At 42.1% G+C, this 11855-nt stretch overlaps 1 protein-coding gene across 26 annotated transcripts in view; it reads right to left on the bottom strand.

Moving 5' to 3' along the window:
• Nucleotides 1–679: 679 nt before the first annotated feature.
• Nucleotides 680–11855, bottom strand: part of ANKRD27 (ankyrin repeat domain 27) — a 53578-nt gene continuing 42402 nt past the window's right edge. For 17 of the 26 annotated variants that reach the window (XM_032614873.1, XM_032614884.1, XM_032614881.1 and 14 more), the window contains 7 exons: nt 7771–7968; nt 6961–7080; nt 5652–5813; nt 4495–4606; nt 3531–3609; nt 3270–3342; nt 680–2029 (listed from right to left, as the gene is read on the bottom strand). In XM_032614873.1, coding sequence (XP_032470764.1) covers nt 1796–2029; nt 3270–3342; nt 3531–3609; nt 4495–4606; nt 5652–5813; nt 6961–7080; nt 7771–7968 — 978 coding nt within the window. In that variant the 3' untranslated portion in view covers nt 680–1795. Of the gene's footprint in view, nt 2030–3269; nt 3360–3530; nt 3610–4494; nt 4607–5651; nt 5814–6960; nt 7081–7770; nt 7969–11855 lie in introns of all 26 variants that reach the window. The other 9 variants (XM_032614888.1, XM_032614889.1, XM_032614868.1 and 6 more) reach the window with 6 other exon arrangements.

Genomic DNA, 11855 nt, shown 5'->3' with positions numbered 1-11855 from the left:
TTCAGGTGACACTGCCAGCCAGGGCCTGACCCCAGCTCTGGCGGTGCAAACAAATTAGCCCCCTTATTATTTCCATGAACCTGGCTCCTCATTTGACAATTCTACCAGGCAGGACAATTGTTAGAAATTAATTGGGGGTATATGTGAAAGTTTTCAATATTATATTGCACCACCCCCAAAATTAGGTGGTGTCAAATATATGTGTTTGCATCTTGGAAATGGCCGTGCTGATAAACTGCATAGGGTCAAGTTTCTTAATTAGGATGGTAGAGAAGCACAGCAACTTAAGTCAATGAGGTGGTTTTGTTTAAAAGTGGGGGAAAGGAGTAAAAATAGAACAAAGAAACTTGCAAAGCAGCAGTGCTTGTTTCCTGTTTGTTTGGGCTAAGAAGCTGTATTATATTCGGTTTTGCTCTTCTGATATTAAAGGAAATTCAGACATCCTTGTGGGGGCCCTAGACACCTAGCTTACCGGATTAGGTCAGCCCTACTCAGGGTACATGGGTAATGCTCTCCAGATGATCCAGTTTACATGCTTCAGTCGTACTTATATCTACAACTGAAAAATAAAATGTATCTCCATCCAATGGGGGAAGATTTTTCCATATACAAAGCACATGTTTATAGCAGAAAGGCTGAGAAACATCTCCCTAGCAAAACTCAAAAAAGTACACCATGACACGCTCAAGAATCATAAAGTTTACTGTTTCTTTTCCATCATTTGGCACATGTCCAAGGCACATTAGAAAATTAAAAATCATAAATTACTTTGTAGAAAAATAATCAGCCCCTCCCTTCTGTACATACGCAAGTGTTTCCAAGAACATGCACAGAACCATTTTCCTATTACAAAGTTGTTTGAAAATGTACTCTGGACAAACCCATGTTTGCAGCTCTAGACCAACTGATAACAAAAAAAATGAGTATAAGCTATAGAAATTTATAAAAAGGAATAAATGGTAATAAATTCTAATTTAAGGTAACTTTGACCTGGTTTGTGCTGTAAGTTTTGAATCTTTTGAATCAAAAGACTAAGAAAATGTGTGCCAAGTCTGCTGTCTAGTTCAGGAACCATCCATCAGGTGTGACATTTAAGGGAGGCTCTTAACGGAAAGGGATTTTTCCAGAGACACTGCTACAGGTGTATAAGTGCAGTGATCAATTATCTGTACTTAATTTTTTAGAAGAAAAATTATACCCAACTTTCCCCACATACATAGTGTAGAACATGTCATATATGTCCTTTCAACTAAAATGAGCATCAAAATGGCATTTAGGCATCTTTGGGTTCAAGTGTTGCTTGCAAAGGGACATTTTTCAGGTCCTATTTCCTTCATTCCAGTGCAACATTTCCGCCCGGCCTCCACGGTACCATGAAACCTAAATTGCTTTTCTTCAGCTTATCGCAGAGGGAGGAATTCTTTTAGCTGTGGTTTGCAAGTTTATACACATCCCAGAGGTCTAGCACCTTTCAGTAGAAGGAGGTCAGAATCTGGTGATGAAACCTCACTGTAACCAAGGAACCCTAATACGTAAGAAGAAGCGTCTTAAGGATCTGGACACTACTGGAACTTTTGTCCATTCATTTTCAAGTGTATCCATTAGCTTTGAAGAGGAAAGAGATGGTGATAGCTTTTTGTTGTTGCATTCTTTCCATCTGCCACAGAAAAGCTTTCAGGACCTTTCTGCTTTTCTCTCAAGACAAACAGTAAGTTTGTTCAGTTCTAAGCTGTACTCATGCTTGGCATCTTCTTGTTGAGGACTCACTTCTTGGCAGTAGAATTCCTTATTACTATTAAGATTGGGAAATGCTAGCCTCTTGGGGAGTGGTCAGGTTGCCAGCAGTCTCTGGGCCCTTGGGTACAACGGCATCATTGACTATGTGTCTACGGAGCATTCGCCTTTGTCCAGGAGCAGTTTGTCTCGGTCCAGGCCTCTCCGGCTGACCATCGTTTCCTTTGTCAGCTGTCTGAGAGCTGCTCTGGTCTGCCAGGTTATTCTGCTTCCGAGTGACTCTTTGCCTCCCTGGCTAAAGAAAAGGTATGATTCAAACAGTTCACATTTGTGCTACACTTGAAACAACCCACACGATAACAGCTCCCATAGAGTGCTTCTATGTGCCATCCAATGTGCTCAGTACTTTCCAGGCGTAATTTCAACTCTTAACATCCCTGCGGTGAAAGTATGACATTTGCGCACTCCATGTATCAGACACAATGTAAACGCTTTACATGTTTTCACGATTAATCTTTACAACTCTAACAAGTGTGTACTATTGTTATCCCCATTTTACATACAGCTGAGGAAACAGGATCAGCACAAGTTAAGCAATCTGCCTTAAGTCCCCCAGCTATCAAGGGAAACGCTAACACTTGACTGAACCCAGGCAGATTTCAAAGTGTGCAGGTTTCCCAGCCAGCAGCAGGTCTATTAGCAAAGCCATGGAAGAGTAACTATGAAATCAAAATGAGTCATCTTAACAAAAATCACTAATTCTCTAAAAGATTTAGAACTTCAGTGTATTTGTTCCAACAAGCCTATGCCACACATACTATAAGTTCGATTTCTCATAAGTAAGGCATATATTCTATTGGCAAGCAGCAATAAGAAAAGCCGTGTTTCAACACGGTCCTGCTGTATAGCACAGGGAACTATATTCAATATCTTGTAATAAACTATAGTGGAAAAAACGTGAAAAAGAATACATAACTGAATCACTTTGCTGTACACTAGAAACTAACACAACAGTGTAAATCAGCTATACTTCAATTAAAAAAAAAAGCCAAGCCATGTGTTCAGAGAAGAGCCACCTAAAAACACCACAGAATGTAAAGCAGGAGAATTAAATAGTGCTATAGGAAGATGGCCACATACAGAATTGTCTATACGAGCAACTTTATACCATACTTGAAGTTTTTTACCCATCTATATACAGATGTGTTTTCTTCCTTACATTAGTGATTGACACATTAGTGAACTGGCTTCCACAGTAAAATGTGAGAGTTCATCTAGTGTGCACGCTGTAAACTGTAGCACCTTTCCATGCAGTACAACTAGTCCCCACTTCTTCTTCACTTTCCTTTCTCAGCTCAGAAACGCATTATTAAATACAACAATAAGTGACCATGCCACTAAGGAACTCATTTTAATTGTTAGTAACTCTTATCAGTGAAGGGAATAATGAAATGAGAAATGTGTTTATCATGGATTAGTTTTGAAAAATTCAGGCTTGAAAAAGTAAGATTATAAGCCAGTGTTTAATAACTCACCTCACGCAAAGAATCTTCAGCAAAATTAGGGACACTTCTATCTCTTGCCATAATCTCCCTTGAGGTCCTTCCCCTGAAACCCAAAACAAACTAAAATAAACGTTAGGGATAGTGGTGCGAAATACTCTGGTTGGCCACGAGGCGGCAGCATTTGATGAGTGCAGATTTATTTATAACCCATTAAAGCTGCATATAACCTGCTTGAGTTGTAAGTAAAGCTAAGGTCAAAAGCACAGAAATCAACTCGAACCTTATACTCACTTAAACTGACCAACTGAGTGGACAAAGTAAAACTGTCTTGTAAAAGGTTCATCTGGTAGATCATACATTTTGGAGTTCCCTGTAGATAAAAGGATAAACATCTGAAAACTTCCAAACTAGTTTCAGAATTGTTTAAAAATTATAGCACAGATGCAAACTTTCAACCTTCTTTTTGTTAAAGTCCAACAAAATTTAGGCAATTAAGCACTGCATCTGATTACAGAAACGTATTAGTAGATACCTCTTTATTACTGTGTGAACCCCCATGAAACAAAGATAAATCCTTAATACACTGATATTCCCCAGGCACAGCCAACTGGGGTGAGACAGCCTCAGGCTTATCCAGGTGTGTGAACGGGCTTATTCACATTACTGCATTGCAAACTACAACTGCAATTTTTTAAAAAGTTGAACAAGGACCCCATCTAAACTGTAACAACTTTTTAAAAAAGAGGAAAATACTTCAGCCCCACCCCTGTTTGGCAGCTGCTGTTCTAATGACCATCTACCTCCGTACACCTGCAGATTAAAAAAGAATTCTTTAAAGGTAGCATTTACCCCAGGTGTCCAGGAAGTGCTGAGAAAAAGGCCTGGATTCAGAACATGAGACATGAAAGAAACTACCAGAGGTGGTTCCTCCTCCCTGGTTGGCGAGTGGAGGCCTGACCTTCAGGGTAATGCCCAGAGTATCTATCTTACCTCTTTAGGGAGCATCACAGTCAAGCAGAAAACCAGTATCCAAATAATGGATGAAAAAGGATATTACATACATTTCTGGATGAAATGTATGTTACAGGACGGATGAAACAGGATATAACATGCATTTCTTTGGTGCCTATATCCCACCCCCAGTCATGATTATAATTGTTTTACATTTACAATTAAGTGAAAACCAGCAACCAACGACTCATGAACTTCCAAATAAACCCAAGTTGAGAATTACAGAAAGGATGTGAGTTCTTACATTTTTTCCTGATCTTGACAGTAACGTACTCGTTGTGGTCTGTTTCTCCAACATCATCTAACGTGGCCACACAGCTTGGTACTACCTGAAGCAATTCCATTATTTTTGAATTCTACAATGTGAAAGGAAAAAGGTAACAGTAACGTTTTGTATGCTTTCTTAGCAGGTTATTGCCTGGTTTTGATCTAAATGTCAGTGTTGGCATGGCTGGGCAGAAAAGCTAAGAAGCAGCTACAGACAAAACTTTGAGGCCATAAAGCCTAGTGGTGAAGAACAGCACTGCATTTGGGGGCTGGCTCTGCCCTCTACTAGGTGGTACTCTGGGCCCGTGTTTCACTGCTCTGTGCAACTGGGTTTACAAGAACAGGATCTATTACTGTAGAGTTATCATGAGGTTATCAAGCGCCCAGCACATAGTAAGTGCTCAATAAAAGATATTCATCATTTGAGAAAGTGCTAAATTGAAAGTATAAAATTTTTCAATTCTGTTAAGAAACACAACTGAAAATTAGAAATTAATATACTAAGCCTATAAGTAGGTTGGATTTATGGTGACTTTAATATGTCAGTGGTGTCATTTAACAACCTAGTAGTTGTCTACCCGAGTAGGAAACTAGATAAAGATTCAACATGGAAAGAGGAACAGTAAAGAGGTCCCTCCTTGAGTCTCCTCCTATTTCCTCACCATTTCTCCATGGCGCACGTCCATGCACTGGGAGGGTAGTAAACCGCACGTCATACTTCTCCTTACAGAACTCAAGGTTTGTTCACTAACTGCACACACTCCCTCCCTCGTGCTGCTAGGACCACAGGCATATTCCCAGTGCAGGGAGGGTGAGACCAGGATGCTGTGTCAACCTGCTCTTCCCCGCGAGTACCTAACTGCTGGACTGTGTGCCAGAGGCGCCGAGGCCTGTGGTGGGTAGGGGGCACCTCTAACCAGGCCTTTGAAAACTGCCCCAGCAGGCCACCTCTGATCAGGTGACCAAGGACCAGGGATGCAGCTACACTCACAGACTTCCAGCACACCTACTCAGCCTGGCACGGCAAGTCAGAGGTCTGACTACTGCTCTTTCAGATCTGGTTTAAACACAGGGGATCCCCGTGAGCTGTAAGGGAGCCTGGGATGCTCTCAGCAACGAAGAGCTCCCACCTACCTGTTCAGCACAGTCTATAGCTGTGCACTGCCTCTTGTTCAAGACCTGAACTGATGCTCCATGAAGCAGAAGCAGCTCCACCACGAAGACGTGCTTTTCTATCACAGCCTCGTGCAGTGCTGTGTTGCCCTTATTGTTAGAAGCATTAATGGAGGCCCCATGCTAGAGAGAGAAACAGCACAATCAGAAGGAATGTTGAATCGATGTGGTACCTATATGGGTGTGCCCTATAACATTCTTTCAACTTTTCTGTATGTCGGAAATTTTTCTTAAGATGTTAGGAGTAAAAGTAATACTGAGGAGAAAAGATTTATGTACAAAGATATTCATGGCAGCATTTATCATTATAACAGGAAAAAAAATAAGTCACCTAAATGTATTGAGCAGAAACAGTTAAAAAAAAAAGACCATGGTACATCCATAATTATGCAACCACTAAAAACTGAGGTTTTAATAAACAATTTTCGGACTTCCCTGGTGGTCCAGTGGTTAAGAATCTGCCTGCCAATGCAGGGGACGTGGGTTTGAGCCCTGGTCCAGGAAGATGCCACATGCCACAGAGCAACTAAGCCCGTGTGCCACAACTACTGAGCCTGCGCTCTAGAGCCCGCCAGCCACAACTACTGAGCCTGCCCTCCTAGAGCCTGTGCTCCGCAACAGGAGAGGCCACCGCAATGAGAAGCCTGCGCACCACTATGAAGAGTAGCTCCCCCGCTCGCGGCAACTAGAGAAAGCCCGCGCACAGCAACGAAGACCCAACACAGCCATAAATAAATAAATAAATAATAAAATAAATTAATTATATAAATAAACAGTTTTCTATGTTAAGTTAAAACAAGCAAGATAGAAAACAATAGTGATCTAAACTATGCACATTTTTAAGAAGTCAAGAAAGTTAGTTGCCTTTGAAAAACAGGGTTATGGAAAAGTTGGGTTTCTCTCTACTTTTAAAAATTCTAAAATCAACACATATACCCGTTATCAAGAGAGGCAAAAAGGAGCAGTGACATAAAAGGACATTCAGCTCACACTGCAGGGGACAATTCAACTGACCTGGTTAAATGAGGCAAGATCCAAACCCTTAGCAAAAGCAGCGTCTCAGTCCTTAACTCTGCAACCCTGATGCAGCTCAGACGCTGAGACCCCATTACTGCAAAGCTCCCCACCCCAGGGCTAGCTTAAAGCAAAAGCCAAGCGGCCTCCCTCTCCCGCCCCTCCCCAGTGTGCTGCCAGAGGCTCGCCGCATGGCGGGATGCCCGTCACCAAGCCGTGTCAGCAGCTCCTGGGCTGGGGGCGAGGGGGTCCTTACCTGCAGCAACAGTGCCGCAACTTCGTGGTGGCCTCTGGAACAAGCATAAAGGAGGGGTGTGTTTCCACTTATATCCTTTTTATTGGGTTTTGCATTAGAATCTAGTAGACATTTCACCACCTAGGCCAGAGAAGAAAAGTGTTCAACTTTAATTAAAATTTGCAGGGAGAGATCATCTAACTTGCTATTCTTTTGACTTTTCTGTAAGATTATCTAGAAGACTCTTAGGTCCATGTCTGACCCTCAGGAGAAAGCAGACCAGTGAAGGGGGAGGGATTAACATTTGCTGAGGGTCTTGTGTGTGTGGAGCTGGTGTACTAGGCATGCGTGTTTTTCATTTAATCATTCCGTCTCCTCTGTGGAGAGCTGTAATTATTACTCCAGTTTCACATGTTAGAAAACTAATGCTAGGCATTACCCGAAATATGATTCCTAGCTTTAAAAACCTTACAGTGGAACTAATAAGGAAAAATGAAAAAATAAATAGATACTGAACTGTTTGGCACAGATGACCAACACCCAAGAATCAGAGAGACAGCTCCTGGCTGGGGTCAGAATCAGAATGATTCTGTGGTGGGAGTGGGAGGGGGGTTGGTGCCAGTGGGAGGGGGGTTGGCTCCACCCCCAGAAGCCCCAGGGTTCTGTGTTCTGTTGCTGAGTGGTCCTACTGTGTGCATCTCAGAATCTTGGCGCTGGGAGGAAGGAAATGGGCCCGTCCTCTGGGCCAGCAAGCAAACTCTTCCCTCGGCAGCACTCCTGCCAAGTGAGGTTCTAACCCTATACACGCTATGCAAGAGCCAGGACCCATACCTGGAAGTGGCCCTTCTGGCAGGCCAGGTGGAGTGGGACGGCCTGCTTTGCGTCTCTGGCCCCCACACTGGCACCGTGCTTCACGAGGAGGAGAAGGAGGTCCGCCCGACCATGCAGGGCAGCAACGTGCAGTGGGGAGGAACCATCCTGGTTGGTCACATTCACACCAAGCCCACTGGCAGGAATCTTTGCCAGCTTCTAATAAGTGCAGAATGTGGAAACGGAAATGTTGTTAGTACTTAAGGAACCCAGCTGAAGGAACTGAAGCCATCTGTCCCTCACGGCCCCTCTGTAAAATCTGGAATCACAGCGGCATCCTGAATTGGGTTGCCCACAGGTGAATTACTTCTTTAGAAAGGTATGATACATCGAAGGATTAACTTCTGTTTTCAAGAAAGCAAGCCCCCTACAATGATACCGTTTTATGCCATGGCAATTGAATGGGGAAGGCAAAGTCTGTTTGACAGATGGTGCTGGAACAACTGGACATCCACATATGGGAAAACTGCCCATCAACCCTCACCTCACACCAAACACAAACACTAAAATGCATCACAGACCTAAATGTAAAAGCTACAACTATTAAACTTCTTGAAGTAAACACAAAAGAAAATCTTTGCAACACTGGGATACGCAAAGATTTCTTAGACAAGACACAAAAAGCAAAAGCCATAAAAAAAGTTTGATAAACTGACTTAATATAAATGTTTAATGTTTGCTCTTTGCATGAGGCAAGTAAGAAAATGAAAAGGCAAGTCATAGAAGGGCAGAAAAATGTTTGCAAATATGTGTATCTGACAAAGGACTTGTACCAACCAGAACTTAAAAGCAAAACAAAACAAACTCTTACAACTCAATAAGACAATCCAACTTTAAAAAAAAAAAACAGGCAAAAGGAAAAAAAAAATAGGCAAAAGATGTGAAAAGACTTCACAAAAGAAGACGGTTGAATGGTCGGTCAATGAGCACATAAGACAACATCCGTAGTTTTCAGAGAAAAGCAAATCAAAATCAGGAATCACAAAACCAAAGGGTCAGAAAGCAGGTCGGTGATGGTCAGGGGATGCAACATGCAATATGGCAAACTTCAACGGGGCAGGAAAGAATATTCGGGGTGACAGAGATAGTCTATATTTTTACTGTGCTGGTGGTTACACATTCGTTTGTCAAACCTCAGAAAACTGTTTGCTACTTATCTCTGAAGTCCACCTTCATTTTTACCATGGAACTTCCCTTTTATTCACAATGGTTTTAAAACTAATCATGCGGAGATAAGAACAATCCATCAGTAATTAAGAGGGCAAACAAAACAAACCAATAGAACTAAAAACAAACATTAAATTGTGATGTTGAATCATATATTTGATAGTGCAATTAATATGTCAATGTTTTCTGTGATTGATCAAGGATTAAAACTTGGGTTATCTAGTTCACTTTTCGATGATTAAAAATGTTATCTCTTTAAAAAGCTATGCTAAATTTAAAGGGTGAATTTTACTGTATATAAACTATACTTCAAAAATCAAAAACAAGCAGATGAAGAAGTAGAAGGGAAGAACATGAGGAAATACCACTGCACACTTACCAGAATGGCTAAAGTTAAAAAGTCAAAATACCAAGTGTTCACCAGGATTTGGGGCAACTAGAATTCTCACACCCTGCTGGCGGGAATGAAAAATGCTACAATCACTGAGGAAAACTGGTCATTTCAAGTTAACATATACCTCCTGCATAACCCAGCAATTATACTCCTAGGTAATTACCCAAGTAAAAATATATTTACACAAAGAACTGTACACAAATGTTTACAGTTGCTTTATTCACAAAGCCAAAAACAGGAGACTACCAAATGTCCTGATTCCAGGTGTTGCATGTAATCAACGGTTTATTCTTTATCGCTGAACAGCGCCCCGTGGCATGCCCCTGCCATACTTTGTTTAGCAGTTCACCCACTGAAGGACACGTGGGTTGTTTCCAGTTCGGGGATACTGCAAATAAAGTTGCTGTGTACATTTGTTTACAGGTTTTTGTGAGAACATAAGTTTCCATTCCTCTAAGATAAATGCCCAGGAATGCAATTGCTGAATCATATGGTAATTACATGGCAATTCTATGGCTAGTTTTATAAGGAACTGACAACAAACACTGTTTTCCAGAGTGGCTTTTATATTCCCACCAGCAATGGATGAGTGAAACAAGTTCCCCACATCCTCACCAGCATCTGGTGGTGTCACTTTTCACTAATTTTGATTTAGCCATTCTGATAGGCGCATAGTGTTATCTCACTGTGGCTATAATTTGCATTTCCCTGATGGGTGATGACCTTGAACATCCTTTCATGTGCTTATCTGCCATATCTAAATGCTCCTCAATGAAATGTCTGTTCATTCTCTTTGCCCATTTTCTTATTGGTTTGTTTTCTTTCTTTACTATCGAGTTTTGAAAGTTCTTTATATATTCTAGATTCTGGCCCTTTGTCAGATATGTGGCTTGCAGGTATTTTCTTTCTTTTTTTTTTTTTTTGCGGTACGCGGGCCTCCCACCGCCATGGCCTCTCCCGCTGCGGAGCACAGGCTCCGGACACGCAGGCCCAGCGGCCATGGCTCACGGGCCCAGCTGCTCCGCAGCATGTGGGATCTTCCCAGACCGGGGCACGAACCCGTGCCCCCTGCATTGGCAGGCGGACTCTCAACCAGTGTGCCACCAGGGAAGCCCAGGTATTTTCTTTTAGTCTGTAATCTGCCTGTATAGCTTCTTTGCATGGGTTTCCACAGGACAAGTTCACAATTTAGAAGTCCAACTTATCCATTTGCTCTTTATGGATCATGCTTTGGGTGTCAAGTCTAAGAACTCTTTTCTTAGCCCTGGGTTCCAAAGATTTCCTCCTGCTTTTTTCTAAAAGTTTTATAACTTTACATTTTACGGTTAAGTCTGTGATCCATTTTGAGTTAATTTTTGTACAGGGTGTGAGTTTATGTTGAGGTTCATTTTTTTGCCTGAAGATGTCCACTTGCTCCAGCACTGTTTGTTGAAAAGGTTGTCCTTCCCCAACCGGCTTGCTGTCAGACCTCAGTTGACTATATAAGTGTGGGTCTATTTCTGGGTTCTCTGTTCTGTCCCAGTGATCTGTGTGTCTGTCCCTCCACCAGGGCCACACTGTCTTGATTACCGTAGCTACATAGTTAGCCTTAATATTGGGTAGAGTGATCCTAATTTATTCTTCATTGCCAGGATTGTTTTAGATATTTTAGGGCCTGCACCTTTCCATATAAATTTTAAAATAAGCTTGTCTATGTCTACAAAAACTTTGTTAGGATTTTGATAGGAACTGCATTAAAACTGTAGATCAGGGCTTCCCTGGTGGCGCAGTGGTTGAGAGTCCGCCTGCCGATGCGGGGGACACGGGTTCGTGCCCTGGTCCGGGAAGATCCCACATGCCGTGGAGCAGCTGGGCCCGTGAGCCATGGCCTCTGAGCCTGCGCGCCCGGAGCCTGTGCTCCGCGACGGGAGAGGCCACAGCAGTGAGAGGTCCGCGTACCGCAAAAACAAAAACAAAAACAAAAACAAAAACAAAAAAACTACTGTAGATCAATCTGGGGAGAAATAACATCTTTATTAGGTTGAGTCTTCATGATCTGATATACCTAAGTATTTACGCATTCTTTGACTTTTTTCATCATTTTGTGATTTCCAGCATACAGATCCTGTCCATGTCTTGTTAAGTGTATCCCTAAGTAGTTCATATTTTTTGTTGAGCAGTTGTAGATGGCGTTGTACACATAGCATGTGGTCATTCATGTGCTAGCTGTCTAACTCAATGTGTATGTCCCATGCTAAGAAAATTAATTCGACTTGTACTGCAAGATAATACTACCTTATTTAAAAAGCTTCACCATGGATGTCTCTAACCTAAGAATATTGAAATGACTTGTAGTTTTTCATTCACTTGTAGCTTTTTCAGCTACAGGGTATTGTGTACATTGGGATGTACAACTTTTCTGCTGTCCACATGCTGCTGGATATGTACAGTCCAAAGCTGACTTCCCCAAGGTGGGCTGCTGTGAAAAACAAAGGGATTAAAAAGG

The sequence above is a fragment of the Phocoena sinus genome, chromosome 19, assembly GCF_008692025.1.
Source record: "Phocoena sinus isolate mPhoSin1 chromosome 19, mPhoSin1.pri, whole genome shotgun sequence".
Lineage (NCBI taxonomy): Eukaryota > Metazoa > Chordata > Mammalia > Artiodactyla > Phocoenidae > Phocoena > Phocoena sinus.
The sequence above is the reverse complement of the archived record's forward strand: the minus strand, read 5'-3'. Positions and strand labels throughout refer to the sequence as shown.